Source organism: Euleptes europaea, chromosome 21 (assembly GCF_029931775.1).
Source record: "Euleptes europaea isolate rEulEur1 chromosome 21, rEulEur1.hap1, whole genome shotgun sequence".
Taxonomy (NCBI): Eukaryota; Metazoa; Chordata; class Lepidosauria; order Squamata; family Sphaerodactylidae; genus Euleptes; species Euleptes europaea.
In genome coordinates, this window is record NC_079332.1 from 17,013,180 (window position 1) to 17,034,836 (window position 21,657).

At 48.0% G+C, this 21,657-nt stretch overlaps 1 protein-coding gene across 1 annotated transcript in view; it reads right to left on the reverse strand.

The window, feature by feature from the left end:
• Nucleotides 1-21,657, reverse strand: part of GRIN2A (glutamate ionotropic receptor NMDA type subunit 2A) — a 238,110-nt gene that overhangs the window by 27,062 nt on the left and 189,391 nt on the right. The window contains exons 8-9 of the mRNA XM_056866242.1: nt 15,209-15,438; nt 13,492-13,652 (exon numbers count right to left, since the gene is read on the reverse strand). Coding sequence (XP_056722220.1) covers nt 13,492-13,652; nt 15,209-15,438 — 391 coding nt within the window. The remainder of the gene's footprint in view (nt 1-13,491; nt 13,653-15,208; nt 15,439-21,657) is intronic.

Below are 21,657 nucleotides of genomic sequence, written 5' to 3' on the forward strand. Positions count from 1 at the left end.
TGCAGGGCAAGGAACTTTGGCACTTAGTTCTTATTTGGTACAGGAGGAGTGCAACAGAGTAAAAGGCAGGGTTACAACACCAAAGAATGATATAATAAATAAATAAAACACCAGTTATGAAGGTAGAAAGCAAGCTGGGGTCGGGGGGGGGGGCTTTCCAGTGTCCTGCATGGAGTGTCACATGTATGATTATCTGCCTGCTGGACAGAAGTCGTGGGTCTGTGCTCGGTGCGGGGAGCTCCTGGCTCTCAGGAAGCGAGTTCACTTCCTTGAGGCCAAGGTAGCTCAACTGGAGGAGCTGAGGCAGGCAGAGAGAGAGGTGACTAAGGACTCCGGGGATGAAATAGTCACATCCCAGTCCCAAGGTGACGGCAACCTGCCAGTCACAGATGATGGAGCCCTTGGGGAAGGAGGCCATCTCACAGAGGTAGGGGAGTGTGGTTCCTTAGAAGGGATCTCTTCCTTGGTAGATGAACAGATATCCTCTCGTACCGAGGATATGCCTCAGAGGGGAGGGGGGCTTCTTGTAGTGGGGGATTCAATCCTTAGGAATGTAGATAGCTGGGTTTCTGGTGGGTGCATGGACCGCATGGTGACTTGCCTGCCTGGTGCGAAGGTTGGGGACATTACCCGTCATATAGGTAGTCTGGTAGATAGTGCTGGGGAGGAGCCAGTGGTTGTGGTGCATGTTGGCACCAACGATGTGGGGAAATGTAGTCCGGAGGTCTTGGAATCCAAATTTAGGTTGCTAGGCAGGAGACTAAAAGCCAGGACCTCCAAGGTAGCTTTCTCAGAAATGCTACCTGTTCCACGTGCAGGACCAGCTAGGCAGGCACAGTTGGTGAGTCTCAATGTGTGGATGAGACGGTGGTGCAGGGAAGAGGGCTTTAGATTTGTAAGGAACTGGGCAACATTTTGGGACAAGCCGGGCCTATACAAAAGGGATGGGCTCCACTTGAACCAGGATGGAACCAGACTGCTGGAGCGTAATATAAAAAAGGTGGCAGAGCAGCTTTTAAACTGAACCTGGGGGGAAAGCCGACAGGAGCTGAGAAGCATCCGGTTCGGGCAAACTCAGTGCATATGGACAAAGGGAAAATTGCTTCAGATTGCCCACATAGGAATTACTTAGACATGAAAGGGAATGGGAAAAAAAAGATGGATAGCCACTTAAAGATGCCCAAAGCCACATGCCAGGCAAGTTGAAAGAGAGAAACAGTGTGGAGGTGTTTCTATGCTAATGCTAGAAGCCTCCAAGCAAAAATGGGGGAATTGGAGTGCATGGTTTTAAGAGAAAACATAGATATAGTAAGCATTACGAAACCTGGTGGAGGGGAGAGAACCAGTGGGATGCAGTCATCCCTGGTTACAAACTGTATAGAAATGACAGGGAAGGGCGTATTGGAGGGGGTGTTGCTATGTATATCAAGGAAGGCATAGTGTCTAATAAGCTAGAGACCATAAAAAGGGCAGACTCGTCCACAGAATCCTTATGGGTGACAATTCCGGGCCCCAAAGGAGATTTAGTACTGGGGACGTTCTACCGGCCCCCTGACCAAATGGCTCAGGGTGATCTTGAGATGGAGAATGAAATTAGGGAAGCATGTAAAGGTAACGAATTAGTAATAATGGGAGACTTCAACTTCCCTCATATTGATTGGATAAATGTATGCTCCAGACAAGCCAAAGAGATAAAATTTTAAGACATCCTAAATGACTATGCCCTCGAACAGTTGGTCATAGACCCAATCAGAGGGGAAGCAATCCTGGATTTAATACTCTGTGGTGCTGCCGGTGACTTAGTGCGGGATGTGGATGTAGTTGAGCCAGTTGGCAATAGTGATCACAATGGTATCAAATTTAATTTAGATGTGAGTGGGAAAGTGACTGGGAAATCTCATACAATTACCTTTGACTTTATAAGAGGGAACTTCTCTAAAATGAGAAAACTGGTAAACAGGAAGTTGAAAGGAACAGTTAAGAGGGTTAAATCTCTTGAAAAGGCTTGGGGGTTACTCAAGTCCACATTACTAGAGGATCAGCTAGCTTGTATACCGCAGGTCAGGAAAGGTAGTAATAAGTCCAAGAGGTCACCACCATGGCTAACGGGTAAGGTGAAGGAAGCAATTAGAGAAGAAAAGTCTTCCTTCAGAGACTGGAAGGTTTGCCCAAACGAGGCGAACAGAAGCAAACACAAACTTGCACAAAGGAAATGCAAGCAGATCATTAGAGATGCAAAAAAATATTTTGAGGGGCTTATTGCTAAACACATCAAAACAAACAATAAGAAATTCTTTAAGTATATTAGGAGTAGGAAACCAGCTAAGGAAGCGGTTGGACCATTGGATGACAATGGGAGTAAAGGAACTCTAAGGGAGAATAAAGCGATTGCTGAAAAACTAAATGAATTCTTCTCATCTGTCTTCACTGTTGAAGATACAGGGCAGATTGCTTCTCCTGAACAGAGATTTTGGAGAGGGGAAAATGAGGAACTGAGGCAAATAGTGGTAACAAGGCAGGAAGTCCTAGAACGTCTAGACAAACTGCAAACTAACAAGTCACAGGGACCAGACGGTATTCATCCTAGAGTTCTTCAAGAACTCAGATGGGAAACTGCTGAACTTCTAACAAAGATATTTAATATGTCCCTTCGATCAGCCTCTGTACCAGAGGACTAGAGAATGGCCAATGTAACACCCATTTATAAAAAAGGTTCCAGGGGGGACCCAGGAAATTACAGGCTAGTTAGCTTAACGTCTGTTCCGGGTAAATTAGTGGAAAGCATTATTAAAGATAGAATTGTCAAGCATATAGAAGGGCAAGGTCTGCTGGGCAAAACCCAACATAACTTCTGTAAGGGTAGGTCCTATCTCACTAACCTATTAGAGTTTTTTGATAGCGTCAATAAGCATGTGGACAGGAATGAGCCTGTGGATATTGTGTATTTGGATTTCCAAAATGCTTTTGACAAAGTCCCCCACCAAAGACTGCTAAGCAAACTTCATAGTCACGGGATAAGAGGACAAGTCCTCTTATGGATTGAGAGCTGGCTGAAAAATAGGAAGCAGAGAGTAGGAATCAATGGTCAGTTCTCACAATGGCGAGATGTGAGCAGTGGGGTGCCTCAGGGATCTGTGTTGGGACCAGTGCTTTTCAACCTGTTCATCAATGACCTGGAGTTGGGGTTAAACAGTGAAGTAGCCAAGTTTGCCTTTGACACCAAATTATTTAGGGTGGTTAAAACAAAATCGGACTGTGAAGAGCTCCAGAAGGATCTCTGCATACCGGAAGAATGGGCATTAAAATGGCAAATGAGATTCAATGTGAGCAAGTGTAAAGTGATGCATATTGGGGCAAAAAATCCCAACTTCACATATACACTGATGGGATCTGTGCTGGCAGCGACAGACCAAGAAAGGGATCTTGGGGTGGTGGTGGATAGCTCAATGAAGATGTCAACCCAGTGTGCAGCTGCTGTAAAAAAGGCAAATTCTATGCTGGCCATAATTAGATGAGGAATAGAATAAAACTGCTGATATCATACTGCCCTTGTACAAATCTATGGTGAGACCACACTTGGAATACTGTGTACAGTTCTGGTCACCACACCTAAAAAAGGATATTACAGAGCTTGAGAAGGTGCAGAAAAGAGCAACCAAAATGATTAAGGGACTAGAGCAACTGTCCTATGGGGAGCAGTTAGGACGCTTAGGGCTGTTTAGCTTGGAAAGAAGGTGGCTAAGGGGAGACATGATAGAGGTCTATAAAATTATGCATGATTTGGAGAGAGTGGACAGGGAGAAGTTTTTCTCCCTCTCCCATAATACTAGAACACGGGGTCATCTGCTAAAGCTGGAGAGCGAGAGATTCAAAACAGGTAAAAGGAAATATTTTTTCACACAATGCATAGTTAAATTGTGGAACTCCCTGCCCCAGGATGTGGTGATGGCTGCCAGCTTGGAGGGCTTTAAGAGGGGAGTGGATTTATTCATGGAGGAGAGGAGTATTCATGGTTATTAGTTAGAATGGATACTGGTCATGATGCATACCTATTCTCTCTAGTATCAGAGGAGCAGGCCTATTATTTTGGGTGCGGTGGGACACAGGCAGGATGGTGCTGCTGCAGTCGTCTTGTTTGGGGGCTTCCTAGAGGCACCTGGTTGGCCCCTGTGTGAACAGACTGCTGGGCTTGATGGACCTGGGTCTGATCCAGCAGGGCCTTTCTTATGTTCTAGACATAACCACTGATCTATTTGCACTTTCCTGGCTTATGGCCGATAAACATCTCTTTGTACCATGATTTTTTTTAAAAAAGCTGGAAGTTTTTATCCTTCAGGGTGCTAATTCATTACAAACGGTTTGCCATCAGTGGTACATATGGACAAAAATGCCACTGAATGCTTTGGCAGGCTTCGCGGGCCAATTTGCAATGCTGATTTTTGTCCAAAACAAAAATAAAATTACAGAAAGTCGGCTCTTGGCCACCGATCTTGTGTTGAGCGCAACAGGAGCAGGGAGCCACCGGGCCCAAAGGATGCACAGCTATACAGTGTACCCAGGAACTGCCACAATCCTGAGATCTATAAATATTGCCTTGCACACACACACAAAAATCTTTACGCAATCTATCTTTCTGTACTCGCCGCTCTTCTTATGCCTGTTCTATTGATCTGAACTCATTCTGTCTGATATAACAAAGTAGATAATATAGAAATAACCTTCCTCGTTCCTGTACGTGACAAATGGTTGCCAACCCCCTACACGCCCCCATCGAAACTGCTTCATTAGTACATTTTTTGCAGGGTAGAACAGTGCCTCCCCCCACCCCCAAGACTGTACAAAAGGATAAAATGAAAGGTCCGTTTTGCATGGCATCCTGTCTCCCGCTGTCACCAGCCAGTTACCTCCAGAACCTCCCAAGCAGGGCATGAAGGCGAGAGCCGTTTCCCTCCATCTAGTATTCAGAGGTAGACTGCCCCTGCATATGGATGTTCTATTCTTCTAACCATGATAGATGCATCCAGGTGGACCACGGTCTTTTGGCGCCCTGGGCAAACTATGGCTTTGGCATACACACACGGGCATACAATGGCTTTGGCATACAAGGGAGAAGTCTTGAATGAACATTTTTAATTGCCAGGCATTTGAAACCATGCAAAAATCAAAATAGGTAAGCTCTTCCAAAGCCCTCCAGGTTCCATCATGGCAGCAACGGATGACCAGAGTCAAAACATGTGGCGGTCCCAGAAGCCTGTTAGTGCCAACCTTCCCTTTGAACCAACAGAAAAGTCTCCTGTCACCTTTTGGCTCCTGTCAAAGTCTGGTTTCCCTCGCCAGTCGTCCAGCTTTGCCAAGTGTTTGGGCAGGTCCTGCAACCAGGAATTGGCCACCTTCCCTTTTAAAACCTTTTGAGCTAGCGGTCATCCCTACATCTTGTGGCAGTAAGTTCCGTAGGTTAATAATGCAGCATGCAAATGAGTATTTTCATTGGTCTGTCTGGAACCTACTGCCCCGCCCCCCTGCCCCAAAACACCCACTCATAATAAGAATGGTCGTCCCCTTGCCTACTTTGCAATCCTTTGTGTCAAATGCAAAAGCCCCCTCTTTCACAGGGAACGGCATCATTCTCTGGACCGCCGTCTTGCCAAAAGGGAGTACATTTGGTCTCATAGCTGTTCCATGAAAATTATACTGGAATAGTATATATTTAATAATTAAATCAATTCTCAATATCCCCAGCATATTTTCTCCCCACTGAGTTTATTCTTTAAAAGACGGTAATTTCTCAGACCCACCATTTTATGTTACCTTGGCCATAACTCAAAATATACGGCACTCTGTCATTTTCACGGACGCTCATTTTTCTGCTTTGTAACAGCCATCTTTTTAAGAATAAACTCAACAGGAGATAAAACAGAAAACTGAATTTCAATTTGGCGAGCCGACGGACAGTTCATGACCCTCGAGGGCCATGCAAGAAGAGCAGCGCGGCTGACTCAAAAGAGGAGGGAGACGGAGCTCGGGAGCAGAGCCCCCCACTTCTCAGGCTGGCGGTCATGGCTTGACCCTTGCCAGTGGACCCCGCCTGGGGGCTCCAGCCTAGTTTCTGCTCCACCATGCTCGGTCCACACCAGTCCATAGTGCCAAACTCTCAATGGGGGAATGTCACCATCCATTCTGCACCCACCACTGATGCATCCCCCAAATTTCGCCCGGGGGTATTGGGCCCCTATGTAACACCACAGGTAGCTCTGCAGGTGAGGCAGGCATGTGCTGGATACACATCATAGAATCACAGAGTTGGAAGGGACCACCAGGGTCATCTAGTCCAACCCCCTGCATAATGCAGGAAATTCATATGGTTAGAGACACAGCCAACCGGGGGGGGGGGGGGAGAGGAGGAGGAGGAGGAGGAGGAGAAGAAGAAGAGTTGTTTTTTATATGCCAACTTTCTTTACCACTTAAGGAAGACCAAATCGGCTTACAATCCCCTTCCTTTCCCCACCCCACAACAGACACCCTGTGAGGTCGGTGAGGTTGAGACCGTTCAGAGAACAGTGACTAGCCTGAGGTCACCCAGCTGGCTTCATGTGGAGGAGTGGGGAAACCAGATCAGAGTCCACTGCACCAAACCACCGCTCTTAACCAGTACTCCACGCTCACCATGGGTCTCACCCAACGTCTGGCGTGGCATTTGTTGCTCTATAAAGATGGGAAAGGATGAGAAAAACTGAAAACAGGAAAAGGCAGAGAGCTTCTGTGAGATCGGGTGCGCTGGGCTGGGTTCAAGCGCAGCCAGTGTGGTGTAGTGGTCAGAGATTCAGATTAGGAAACCCGGGTTCGAATCCCCGCTCTGCCATGTGTGACCTTGGGCCAGTCACATGTTTTCAGCCTAACGTACCTCACAGGGTTGCTAGGAGGATGAAATGGAGAAGGGGGGAATGTTGCACAATACTCTGGGTTCCCATTTGAGGTAAAAGTGGTATATAAATGAAATAAATAAACCATAGCCACTGTGGTGTAGTGGTTTGGAGTGGTGGACTCTAATCTGGCGAACCAGGTTCGATTCCCCACTCCTCCACATGAGCAGTGGACTCTAATCTGGCGAACTGGGTTTGATTCTCCACTCCTCCACATGAAGCCTGCTAGGTGACCTTGGGCTATTCACAGTTCTCTCTGAACTCTCTCTGCCACCACCAAGGACAAAATTTGGGCCAGTACTGGCCAACCTTGCAAGGTTATAAGCAGCACCAAGATGATGTATTGGTGGGACTATTGGAGAGATGGCTAGAAGCAGCAGGGTATCCCTCCAGCAAGCCTGAACAGAACAACTGGGACCCTCTCTAAGGAGCATTTTTTAAAAGTGAATTCGAATGATCGTATGTGTGGGGTTTTCATTTCCCTGAGCTGTTCCAGGGAGCCAAAGCAGAACAAAACTCAAGCGCAAGGTGGCAATGCGTCCGCTTACTCGGCATATGTCTCTCTATTTCATTGCACTGCAAGAAGCCAATTTTTCCATTTAAAGTTTCTAGTTTAAATCATTAGTGCTCAGCCCCCCTGCCGACCTAGTAAAGACGCGGTGCGCAAGGGGAAAAACAAATCGCCTTTTCGTTCCTGCTCCTTCTCATCTGTCAAAATTTCCTGTCCCTTCATGGTGACACATAAGAAAAGCGGCGTGTGCGGAAAACGGCTCAGCGGGGGGGGAAAAATCAAAAGCGTCTCACTGCAGCAGCCAACCCCAGCCAGTTCCAAAAAGGCTTTCAGACGGGCCGGCGTGCCTCTTTCCTCGTTTGCAAAGGCAGATTCCTTTTAGCTCGCCCGTCTTGGCCGGAAAGGAAACCAGGGAGGAGGCGAGCTGACAAAACGAGGATGCGAGCAGCAGATGGGACGAACAGCGACTGGGATCGCTTGCGAGGGCCCCCACCAGTTCTCGTTTTGTAGCATGACCGAGAAAGGGCCTCTTTTCCAATGCACTACTGTTGATCAACGAAACCGCTTCCTGATATCGATATGCCAAGCTTCCTGTTATCCATATGCCAGGCTCACGTCACCCCTCTTTGCATTCAGACGGGTTTCCGTCGAGACATTAGGACGAATTTCCTAACAGTCAGAGCGGTTCCTCGGTGAAACAGGCTTCCTCGGGAGGTGGTGGGCTCTCCTTCCCTGGAGATTTTGAAGCAGCGGCTAGATGGCCATCTGTCAGCAATGCTGATTCTATGATCTTAGGCAGATGATGAGAAGGAGGGCATCTTGGGCATCTTCTGGGCATGGAGTAGGGGTCACTGGCAGGGTGTGGGGAAAGGGAGGTAGTTGTGAATGTCCTGCATTGTGCAGGGGGTTGGATTAGATGACCCTGCCGGTCCCTTCCAACTCTATGAACCTTAGGCAGACCATGAGAGGGAGGGCATCTTGGCCATCTTCTGGGCATGGAGTAGGGGTCACTGGCAGGGTGTGGGGAGAGGGAGGTAGTTGTGAATTTCCTGCATTGTGCAGGGGGTTGGATTAGATGACCCTGGTGGTCCCTTCCAACTCTATGAACCTTAGGCAGACCATGAGAGGGAGGGCATCTTGGCCATCTTCTGGGCATGGAGTAGGGGTCACTGGCAGGGTGTGGGGAAAGGGAGGTAGTTGTGAATGTCCTGCATTGTGCAGGGGGTTGGATTAGATGACCCTGGTGGTCCCTTCCAACTCTATGAACCTTAGGCAGACCATGAGAGGGAGGGCATCTTGGCCATCTTCTGGGCATGGAGCAGGGGTCACTGGGGCTGTGGGGGGAGGAAATTGTGAATTTCCTGCATTGTGCAGGGGGTTGGACTAGATGACCCTGGCGGTCCCTTCCAACTCTATGATTCTATGACCTTCACAGCGCCCATTTAAAAAGGGGGCAGAGAGCCATAGCAAAGGATCAGGAGAACGAACGGGGCTTGTGCAGGTCACAGTGTCTCGAAAAGGACAAGGACACATGAGGGACAGGGACGGGACAGCAGGCGGGCGAGGAGACCAGACGGAACCTGTTATTATCCGAGGTATTAATAATAACCGCGCTGGAATCATCACTGTCATTTGATGTATTAATCGTAACAACAAGCGTGATCTCCGCAATCCTCATGACGCCCCTGAAAAGCAGGTCAGCCGGTTTATTATCCACTCGTCATAACCTCGGTGTTCTCCCACAAGGGGAACTGTACCCTGCCTGGGATAAGCAAAACAAATGACATGAAGTGCGACTTGAGGCCCAGGAGAGGTAAGGAGATCGTGACAAAGCATATTGCTATTTTAAAGGAATTTTGAAATCCTCCAGTGCAAGACGAATTGCATCCTAGGGGCACGGGGATGTTATTTTTGGAGCCTCTGGCTCTAATCTTTGGGAATTCTTTGGAGGTGCTGGAAAACTGGAGACAGATAAACGTTATCCCAATCTTCAAAAAATGGGAAACTGCAGCCTAACACCAGGTCAAATTCTAGAGGAGACTATTAAGGGCCAAACAACACCTTCAACAGCTTTCGGTGATTCAAATTGGGGTTCACTGGGCCCATTAACCGATCTGGTGTCTCTCAGCAGTGTGAAAATGCCTTCGGACTAGGGCCATTTCAGCTCAGGAAAAAGGCATGGAAGGGTTTGCAGATGCCCCTCCTGCCACTATGCCACAGTTTCGAACAGAATTGGGTTCTTGGAGTTAAAAATGCCTTGTCCTGCAGCGTTTCATCTCTCCTACTTTTAGAAATATTAAGATATTAAATTAATTCTTGTGATTTGTTTTAATATCTTACATTTTCATTTCATTAGTCATTTATCTAATTTTGTAATTTATATTAGTCTTGCAGTTTTATTAAGTCAGATAATTTTATGTATTAACTTTTGGCTGGTCAAACAGACCATATCAATAAATATATATATTTCTCTCCCACTAAGGTAGCTGGTTAAAGAAGCAGTGGAAAAGACACACTTTTCTATAAAGGGGGATATGTTGGAAAGGGCAGCAGGCCTACTGGTTGGACCTCTGGTTTCACCTATTTTTAGTGGGGGCAGAGAACAGCAATGGAGGTAGGCCAGGCCATGACTACGCAAACCATGAAGCAGCAGGACAGCATCACATTCCAGAGAGCAACAACTGGGTCCCTTCTGAACTCTCCAAGGTCCTGAAAAGCTCTGCTGTACCACTGGACAATTCCCATTCCAGGTCAGGCTCAGGTCAGGGGTCTGGAGGCTCTCTGCTTCTCCGAACAATGCACCAACACACATAGATGCACACTCCATGACCCACACACATTATGTTAATGAAAGCATGCAATTATGCTCTGGTAGAAAAATCTCCCCCACACACACATTCTTCCCCATAATAATGAGTCTTAGGTTCACCTCTACAGAATTACTAGGCCACTAATTCAGCACAGACAAAAAGAAAGCTCTTCTTCACACAGCGCATATCTTAGGGTAGTGGTCCCCAGTGTGGTGCTGGGGGGCGCGTGGTGCTCTCAGCGTGTTTCCCAGCTCCCACTTGCTTCTTCTCCAAAGCATCTCATTCCCAATCCTGGCTTTCCTCCACCTCGCTGTAGGACAGGGCTTCTTAAACTTTTCCCACTCGCGACCCGACCCCTATCCGCCTGAGAAATCTTTACACAACCCCAGGTATATAAGGTATATAAAATAGGTATACAAATCAAACATTTACTGATAATAAATCATAAATAAATTTATTTTTAAAAAAAATTAAAAAAAATTCATGACACTCCCACATTCAGTTATGCGACCCCATATGGTCATGACCAACAGTTTAAGAAGCTTTGTTCTAGGAGATCCTTCAGATCAGGATGGATCACCTTTGGCTCTGCAGGGATCACCCTTATGGAAACAGCTGCCTTCCTTGAGCAGCCAACCAGCATTTTGTGACTGGACCCAGTCCACACATACACACACACCCCGCAAATCCTGTTCTTAAAATTCCCAAAGGGCCTAGAGGCCCAACAGGTTTGGAGACCCCTGACTTCTGCAACTCACTGACAGAGGATGAAGCCATGGTCACCAGCTTCAACAGGGAAATAGGCAAATTCATGGAAGAAGAAGAAGAGTTGGGTTTTGTACCCCGATTTCTTCTACCATCATCACCATCATAGACCTTTAATGGCATAACGATTTCTTCTACCTTCAAGGAGTCTCAAACAGGCTTAGAATCACCTTCCCTTCCCCTCCCCACAACAAACACCTTGTGAGTTAGGTGGGGCTGAGAGAGTTCAGAGAGATGTGTGACTGGCCCAAGGTCACCCAGAAGGCTTCATGTGGAGGAGCGGGGGATCGAACCCTGTTCTCCTGATTAGTCTGCCACTCATGAGTAGGAGCGGGGAATTGAACCTGGTTCTCCAGATTAGAGCCCGCCGCTCTTAACCACTACCCCACACTGTGTTCACAGACAGCTCCTATGTGAATAGAAGCTGCAGAAAACCAACGACAGAGGAAGGCGGTTGATTTTGTACTTGTGGGACTCTTGGAAGCGGACTGCTTTGGGCCCTTCACCGAATCCAACGAGGCTCTTCCAAGCTTCATTTAACTGATTCCACTTCTGGGATTTGGGATTTCTCGGTGTTGGATTGCAGGCCGCTGCTGACGTGAAGAAAACTGCCAGGCATCTGTGCGCCAACATTAACAGCGGCTGATGGAGTGCTTTTCTTTCGCCTTTCCATCCTTCCTCAGGTGCCCCGAGACCCAGCCCAGCCTCTACGGAGTATGTAGCAGTTGTCGTATATCGATCGCGGAAAATCCCGGACATGGCAGGTGATTTGCACCATCTGCTGCAGACAGCGTCCGTCGAGGGAAGCGAAGCAGACATCTCGGGATGTCCGCATTGAGAAACAGCCGAGAAAAGACGCCGCGGCCGCCGATGAAGGGGAGGGGGAGCGTCAAAGGCAAGGGAGGGCTCGTCCTGTCGAGAGGGGAGGGGGAACATCTGTCACGGCTGGCAGCGAGCCCACACTGCCTTGCCGTATTTCACATGAATGCCATTCCTAAATTGTGCTATTCCACCGAGGACCGGGTTGAAGGGCCGCTGGGGGCCATTTGCAAAAAAAAAAAATGGCACTAGGAAGATCAGAAAACATTAACAACAATGTCAAAAAACTAAGGCCAGAACTGGGCATTTGGCAGGAAATATGCTATTCGTTCGGTTTCCAGCTGTTCGGTTTTTGGCTGACGTTTACGTGATGTCATTCAGTCCTTCTTGTGTAATTTTCTCATTCAGGTTTTCTTGTGAGTCGCCACTGGATTTCCTCGTTCTTGGTGTATATATTTCTTCCCTATCACTGTGTGTTCGTACATTTTTTTAAAAAATTCTTCAATGTAACTGCATATGTTTTTCAAAATAGACCTTTCATGCATGTTTTCATTTAGGTTTGCCAACCTCCAGGAATGGCCTAGAGATCTTCTGGAATTACAGCTCATCTCCAGACTACACAGATCAGTTCCCCTGGAGGAAATGGTTGCTTTGGAGGGTGGACTCTACAGCATCATAGAGAGCCAGTGTGGTGTAGTGGTTAACAGTGGTGGACTCTAACCTGGAGAACTGGGTTCGATTCCCCCCTCCTCCACATGAAGCCAGCTGGGTGACCTCGGGCCAGTCACAGTTCTCTCCAAACTCTCTCAGCTCCACCAACCTCACAAGGTGCCTGTTGTGGATGGGGGGAAGGCGACTGTAAGCCACTTTGAGATTCCTTAGAGGTAGAGAAAAGTGGGGTGTAAAAATCATCTTCATCATATGCCTCCCGAGTTACATCCCCTTCCCTAAACCCTGCCCTCCCCAGGCCCCACCCTCAAATCTCCAGGAATTTCCCCATCTAGAATTGGCAACCCTATTTTCATTGTTAGCGTTAAGTTGGTTCCCCCCCCCCTTTTGTGATGTTGCACTTTTTTGTAGGTTATTTGGCAGGAAAGCCCAGGTCCCCAATCCTGCATTGAACTCCCGCCGGCAAAGCCTGTAGGATCAGGGATTTGCAGCAGAGAACTGGCACTCAAGTCTTGTTAACCTGTCCTTGACCATGGCGTTTACCCCCCCACCCCAACCCACTTTGCTGGGTTTTGAGACCGGGCTTTCCCAACCCAGTAGGGAAAATAGCACTGCAGCTCAAATCTCACCCAGGCGGACAACGGGAAAGCAGAGAGGAGGGAAAAGAGAGCGCAGTAAAGAAAGAGGACCCACAAAATGTGCAATAAAGAAAGGGGACCCACAAAAACGAAACAGCACGCCTTTTCGGTGCAGTTTGGTGAAGGCCGTCGGCTTGTTTGTTCCGAACTCGCCCTGGTTATGCTGCCTTCGCAAATGAGTAAGCGCTTCCAATGACAAACGCATCACAGCCCACCTTTAGCTAATTCCCCCCCAAAAGGGGCATGTGCATGGGTGGATCTCAAAGCAGAGATATCCCACAACACCTGGCATGTTCCACTTCACCGAAGACATTTCCAGAATATGCACCAGCCTCGTGAGCAGACAGAATGCCGCTTACCCAGTTTTCAAGCTGACCAAAGCGTCTTCCACGCCTTTCTGGTTGTACTTCACCATGTACGCATGCATCTCCTTGTAGTTATTCCGGATGTTTCTCTCCGTGCTCCCGTTTGGTACCGTCCCAAAGCGAAAAGGGGGCGAATAAGCGTATGGCTGTTGAAACTGGAGGAAGAAGGAGGAAGAACGGACACGGGCCGGTTCAAAACGGCTTTGAGAAAGTGGCAAGAATCCCTTTCTGGAAGTACCAGACTAGTATCAGGGAGACCCAGATTCGAATCCTGCTCAGCCACAGAAGCCGGATAAAATAGAGAGAAGAAGATGTAAGCTGCTTTGAGTCCTCATTGGGGGAGAAAGTCAGGGTATATATTAAGTAAAACAAAATCAGTACATTAAAAAACAGCCATCTGTACGTCTGCCATGGAACCCACTGGGAACTGCAAAGGATTCTGGGGCACAATTTAGGGGGGTCCACTTAGTCCTTACAGGTCACTGGCTAAACCTGCTGGGCCCCATTTTCCATTCAGTGTCATCTAAGAACACAGACTTTGTTACAAGCAGCAACTGTGCAAAATGGTGTGGGGCAGGGGTGCCATCACATGAATACCATGAAGCTGCCTTCTACTGAATCAGACTCTTGGTCCATCAAAGTCAGTATTGTCTACTCAGACTGGAAGGCTCTCCAGGGTCTCAGGCAGGGGTCTTTCACATCACACACTTGCCTGGTCCCTTTAACTGGAGATGCCGTGGATTGAACCTGGGACCTTCTGCATGCCAAGCAGATGCTCTACCAAGGCATATCCCAGATGCACGCCCACCGGCCTGCAAGCTCAATATCTTTCTAACTGGATGCTCCCAAAATTCTCCTTGTTCAAATTCCTCCCCCCAAGTTCCAAATTAGCTGGCCTAGTTTCCAGAGAGGAACAGAGGCATTAGGATTCCTACACGGCATCTGATGAACAGAGCTTCGACTCTCATAAGTTTATGCCCTACAAATATCACTGGTCTCTAAGGTGCTACTGGACTCGAATCTAGCTCATCTGTATAGTTTCACGTTCCAAATGTTGGTGAAAGCCCTGGGCATGCGCCATTCGCCACATTTCTTTTGGCTCCTTTAGTCCACTGGTGCCTTTTTGGGGTTCCTCTGCACTACCAAGGAACATGGAAGCATTATAAAAATGCTGCCAAAAAGCTTTTTATAGCATCGTATGTACTGCTGCTTCAAGGTTCTTCTGGAGCGGGGTTTTACCATGGCAGGTTTTCCATCAGTCAAAGATCAAGCAAGGAAAACCTCAATGCGATCAGATGCCCTGAAGGTGCTTTTCTGTGGGATTTTTGTCAGCGTGCATGGAGACATGAAGCTGCAAAGTAATGGCAGGAACTAAAAATCTGTGGCAAAGCTCACCTGGTTCTGGAATTAATCATCAATAAACCTTTAATGGCATATCCAATATTACTTCTGGAATTAATCTTAGAAATTCTCCAAGTTCGACCAACATTAGGGAATACCGGAGTGCAGTGCAAAGGCAGGAACGGAAGCAGGGAAATGTTCTAATCTCTGCCGGGGATGCCGGGAACGGAACCCAAGACCTTCTTCTGGTTCCGGTTCACCGCTCAGTGATTACGGTAGATCTCCTTATCTCTCGTCTGGGACTCCTCTACAATTTGTGTGTGTGTGTGTGGGGGGGGGGGGAATAAAACAGAGGTGAAAAAGCACCCACCTTTTTATCACTCAGGCCGGTCACCTGGTCAACAAATTCCTCTTGGATCATGAAGGCCGCCAGGTTGGCGGTGTAGCTTGCCAGGAAGATGACGGCGAAGAAGGCCCAGACCGACACCATGATCTTACTGGTCGTCCCTTTCGGGTTCTGCACTGGCACGGAGTTGTTGAACACTAGCCCCCAGAGCAGCCAGACAGCTTTGCCGATCGTGAAAGACGGCCCGTGGGGATCTGCAAGCACAAAGGGCATGGTTTGGGCCTACCTCGCAGGGCCGCACAGGGGACGAACGGAGAATTGTCACCGAAACGCTCCGCATAAAGCCCAGCAATGCTCTAACCCGCTTGGCTGGCGCTATTTATTACTGTCCTTATTTATGAAAGATGCAAATCATAGCATGGACTAGAAGACCCCTCCTGGACTGAGCGTTCTGAATGGACGATCAAGATAAAAAGAAAATTGCCCAGACAGGCATCAATCTGGACTCCCTGCTTCGGTCCACAATTTTTTTATGGCCCCAAACATGCAAGAGCCAGGGAGAAATTTCTCACAAAGTGGCTACTAAAATATTCAGCTACCTCGGGCTTTCAAAAATTGCACAGCCGACATGGATAAATTTAGTTTCGCTGTTATTTCTGTTTCTTACATTCTCCATTGTATAGCCTATGAGCCATTAATCTTTCACGAAGTTACTAAAGTTTAACTGGAAATGCTGGGGATTGAACCTGGGACCTTCTGCCTGCAAAGTAGAGGCTCTATCACTGAGTCACAGCCCCTCCCCAACATGCACACGAAGTGACCTGATACTGAATCTGACCATCAGTCCTTCAAGCTCTGCATTGTCTACTCAGACTGGCAGTGGCTCTCCAGGGTCTCAAGTAGGGATCTTCCCCTTTACCTATTCCCTGGTCCTTTTAACTGAGGATGGAGGGGGTTGAACCTGGGACCTTCTGCATGCCAAGCAGAGGCTCTGCCACTGAGCCGCAGCCCCTTCCTAGCTGCCTTACGCTACATCAGACCAATTGGTCCATCAGGGTAAGGGGTGTCTATTCAGACTGGCAGCAGCTCTCCGAACAGAGGCCTTTCATATTACGGTTGATCCTTTTTAATAGGAGATACCTGGGAAAGCTGCATTTCTAACCACACTTGTTGCTCTTTGCATTTCACAGGCCTGCTGCGTATTTAAGGGAAGCCGCCTTGGGAAAGGCTACTAATGTTTTAACAGGGGGGAATAGCCCAGCACCCTCTGCTCTGAAAGGTAGCAGCTCCATGGAATCTCAGGCAGAGAAAGCTCCTTTTTGATACTTCAGATCCTTCGATTGGGAACACAGGAACTGAACTTAGGGCCTTTGGGCAGACAGCGAAACACAGAAGCAACCAGCCGTTTGACCGGAGGGGGAAGAACAGGCTTGCGCCCCTCTAGGTCTCTGGGGAGGAGCACTGGCTCAGTGGTAGAGCCTCTGCTTTGTGCTCAGAAGGTCCCAGGTTCAACCTGGCATCGCCGGTTAATAGGAGCAGGTAGTAGGTGATGTGAAAGACCTCAGCCTGAGACCTTGGAGAGCCGCTGCCAGTCTGAGTAGACAATATTGACTTCGATGGATCAAGGGCCTGATTCAGTAGAAGGAAGATAGGGAGGGGCTGTGGTTCAATGGCAGAATATCTGCTTGGCATGTTCTAGGGAAGGGCCACAGCTCAGTGGTTGAGCCTCTGCTTGGCATGCAGAAGGTCCCAGGTTCAATCCCCGGCATCTTCAAAAGGATCATGTGATGTGAAAGACCTCCTCCTGAGACCCTGGAGAGCTGCTGCCAGTCTGAGTAGATGACGCTGACCTTGCTAGACCAATGGACTGACTCAGAAGGCAGCTTCATGTGTGATCATCGCAACTGCGGTTTCTTTGACAGAGAATGACCACCACCACCACCCCCGCTTCTGGGCCCAGAAAGTGCTGGAGTTGGGATGCCTTTAAAGCTGGTGACAGAAGGACAAAGCCAGTACACCCAGGAAGCATGGTTAGAATCATAGAATCATAGAGTTGGAAGGGACCACCAGGGTCATCTAGTCCAACCCCCTGCACAATGCAGGAAACTAACAACTACCTCCCCCCACATCCCCAGTGACCCCAACCCTCCCCCCGCCATGCAGGATCCCACAATCAAAGCACTCCCCACAGATGGCCATCCAGCCTCTGCTTAAAGACCTCCAAAGACAGGGACTCCACCACCCTCCGAGGCAGCGCATTCCACCGTCGAACAGCCCTCACAGTCAGGAAGTTCTTCCTAATGTTTAGGTGGAATCGCTTTTCTCTTAGTTTAAATCCATTACTCCATGTTCTAGTCTCTGGAGCAACAGAGAACAAGCTAGTTCCCTCATCAACATGACATCCCTTCAAATATTTAAACATGGCTATCATGTTTATCAAACTAAACAAACCCAGCTCCTTAAGTCTCTCCTCAAAGGGCATGGATTCGAGACCTTTGACCATTCTGGTCGCCCTCCTCTGGACACGCCCCAACTTGTCAACATCCTTCTTAAATTGTGGAGCCCAAAACTGGACACAGTATTCCAAGGGAGGTCTGACCAATGCAGAATACAGTGGTAGTATTACTTCCCTGGATCGAGACACAATACTCCTTTTGATGCAGCCCAGCATTGCATTGGCCTTCTTAGCCGCCATATCACGCTGTTGACTCGCGTTCAGTTTGTGGTCCACTAAGACTCCCAGATCTCTTTCACATGTACTGTTGTCAAGCCAACTCTCTCCCATCCTGTACCTGTGCCTTATGTCGTTTCTGCCTAGGTGAAGTACCTTACACTTCTCCCTATTGAAATCCATTTGATTGCTTATGGCCCAGCTCTCCAGTCTATCGAGGTCATTCTGAACTCTGACCCTACCCTTTGGGGTATTAACTAACCCTCCTAACTTGGTTGTGGGCTGAGGTCTTCCCCATCTCAAACTGCTGGGTCTTTTTAAACTGGAAGGTTGGACCAGAACCAACGGGTTGAAATTAAATCAAAAGAGATTCCGTCTAAACATTAGGAAGAACTTTGTAACAGTTAGAGTGGTTCCTCAGTGGAACAGGCTTCCTCGGGAGGTGGTAAGTGCTCCTTCCCTGGAGGTTTTTAAGCAGAAGCTAGATGGCCATCTGTCAGCAATGCTGATTCTATGACCTTAGGCAGATCCTGAGAGGGAGGGCATCTTGGCCATCTTCCAGGCATGGAGTAGGGGTCACTGGGGGTTTGTGCGGGGGGAGGTTGTTGTGAATTTCCTGCATTATGCAGGGGGTTGGACTAGATGACCCTGGTGGTCCCTTACAATTCTATGATTCTATGGAGGTGCCAGGGATTGAAACTTGGACTTTCTGCATGCCAAGCAGAGGCTCTACCACCGAGCCACACTTCCTTCCTAGTTTCCTGATACTGAGAACAACACTAGTACCCGCAAGGAAGCCAGTATGGTCCTGAAGCTCCACCTTCACCAAAGGCAGGGTCATTTTTTGCCTTCAAGTCCTGTTGCCATTCGGAAAGCAGAGGACTACCCAGACGTAATTGAATGGACAAATGAAGTAGCAGAATAGGCCACAATGGCTAAGTTATCATCTTTAGTGAATAATAGACTCATAGGATCAACTCATAGGAGTTGGAAGTGGCCATGCAGCCATCTAGTCCAACCCCCTGCTTAGTGCAGGATCAGCCTAAGTGCTTGTCCAGCCTCTGTTTAACGTCTGCCAGAGAGGGGGAGCTCACCACCTCCCTAGGCAGTCTATTCCAGTGCTGAACTAATATCCAGCCGGTACCTCTCCGCCTGCAATTTAAACCCATTATTGTGAGTCCTACCCTCTGCTGCCCACAGGAACAGCTCCCTGCCCTCCTCTAAGTGACAGCCCTTCACATACTTCAAGAGAGCAATCATGTCCCCCCTCAACCTCCTTTTCTCCAGTCTGAACATTTCCAACTCCCTCAGCCTTTCCCTGTAGGGCTGGGTCTCCAGGCCCCTGGTCATCCGCGTAGCTCTCCTCTGCACCCGCTCTATTCTGTCCACATCCTTTTTGAAGTGAGGCCTCCAGAACTGCACACAGGACTCCAGGTGCGGCCTGACCAATGCAGTGAATGTTATGCCTCCATTGAGACACCCCAAGATCACATTTGCCTTTTTTTTTGTCATTGCATCACACTGGCTAACTTATGATATTAATCAATAAAAATAATAGAATGTAAGATTTCAAGTAAGAAATGCACCATCAGGTCTGCAAATATAATAATTCAAAGAAGGTATAATAGAATAGAAGTTATAAAGTAAGTTCCAGTATAATGTAAGAATTTGATGTATTTGTACATTTTGTCTTACTGGTTTGAAAAATAAAAACGTATTTTTTTTAAAAAAAGGCCTGCAGACATCGCCGGCCCCGGCAATAAGCCGCTCAACGAAAAACCCTTGTTTCAGCGGAAACCTTCCTTCCCAATAATCGTAATATCTGATCTAGCCTCCAAACCCAACAAGCTTCTTAAATGTCTTGGTGTTCCCTTGACTCGGGGTGGCCAGCATAGATGCAGGCACAATAAATAGATGCCACCGCGCTGACTTCTGGCTTATGAAAGCAGCTCTCAAGGCCATTAAAAGGCTGAGAGCATGGCGACCGATAAAAAAAGTGTTATATACGCTTTCTGTGTTCTTGAGATAAGGACAATATACAAGCTATTACAAACAAAAGGAACAAGAAGGTTTCTCTGCCCTCCTCCGCCTCCCGATCTAGGAAATTGGAGATACAAATCTTACGGCAAAGGACAATTTGGCTCTTTAGTGTGGAAGCCGAGGCTCTGCCAGGGAGGGAAAGGGCTTCTGGATGTCTTAGTCCCTGCAGAGCGATGACTTTATTGGCCAGTGACTTCCTTGGAAACGGGAATTAGTTATTTTTTTTAATGAACAGTTTTCAATTCACCGGTGACATTAGGATGCACAGCATGCCCTGACCTGGATAGCCCAGGCCAGCCTGATCACATCAGAGTTGGAAGCTAAGAACAGTCATCCTGTACCCTGACAACCACTTTCCCTCAATGTCTTCCCACTTGGAGCGGTGGACTCTGAGCTGGAGAACCAGGTTCAATTCCCCACTCCTCCACATGAGCAGCGGAGGCTAATATGATGAACTGGATTTGTTTCCCCACTCCTACACATGAAGCCAGCTGGGTGACCTTGGGCTAGTCACAGTTCTCTCAGCCTCACCTACCTCACAGGGTGTCTGTGGTGGGGAGGGGAAGGGAAGGTGATTGTCAGCCGGTTTGATTCTCCTTTAAGTGGTAGAGAAAGTCGGCATATAAAATCTTCTTCTTCACCCTGTGCCATCTACAATACGTGGCTCATAATACTGACCTACCTTTCAGGACTGTTGTAACAATGATAAGACACTTTATGTGGATTGCTTTCATAAGTGCTGTACAAGCGACAATGATCGCCTTCCTCTCATTTTGGGTCAACAGACTTGGAATCACTTAAGCTGGGTGTCCGTGAGATCTAACTCTATTTTTATTTTATTTTTGTAATAAAGTCAGAACAAGATCTTGGGGTACGGGTGGACTGTAAGTTAAATATGAGCAGCCAGTGTGATGCAGCGACAAAAAAGAGGCTAATGCAATCTTGGGAGGCATAACATCCAAATTGCAAGATGTCATCGTTCCGCTGTTCACTGCATTGGTCAGGCCGCACCTGGAGTATTGTGTGCAGTTCTGGAGGCCTCACTTCAAAAAGGATGTGGATGGAGCGGGTGCAGAGGAGGGAGACAAGGATGATCAGGGGCCTGGAGACCGAGCCCTACGAGGAAAGGCTGAGGGAGTTGGAAATGTTTAGTCTGGTTGAGGGGGACAGGATTGCACTCTTTACGTATTTGAAGGGCCATCACTCAGAGGAGGGCAGGGAGCTGTTCCTGTTGGCAGCAGAGGAGAGGACTCGCAATAATGGGTTTAAATTGTGGGTGGAAAGGTACTGGCTGGATATTAGGGGGGGAAATTACAGTAACAGTTGTTTGACAGTGGAATCAGCTACCTAGGGAGGTGGTGAGCTCCCCTTCACTGGCAGCCTTTAAGCAGAGGCTGGACAAACACTTGTCAGGGATGCTCAAAGCAGAGGGTTGGACTAGATGGCTCGCATGGCCCCTTCCAATTCTACGGTTCTATGATTCAGCTGAAGCGAGTGGAAGAAGTGTTACCCAAGTCCGAAGCGACCCAGTCCTTTCCAGTTGGGACAGGATAGATCAGAAGGGAAATGTCTCGAATCGGGTATTCAAACCCCCCCCAGACATACAATCCCTCGAACTTCAGCTGGTTAGTGTACCCACACACAAAAATGCGCAGCTTGACTTTTTAAAAGTTGACATTCTGGGAGGGATTGAGGACTCGGAAGAGAGTGCGAAACTCGTTTCGCCCATCTTGCGGGAGGAGGGGGGGATTTGGCTCTGCAT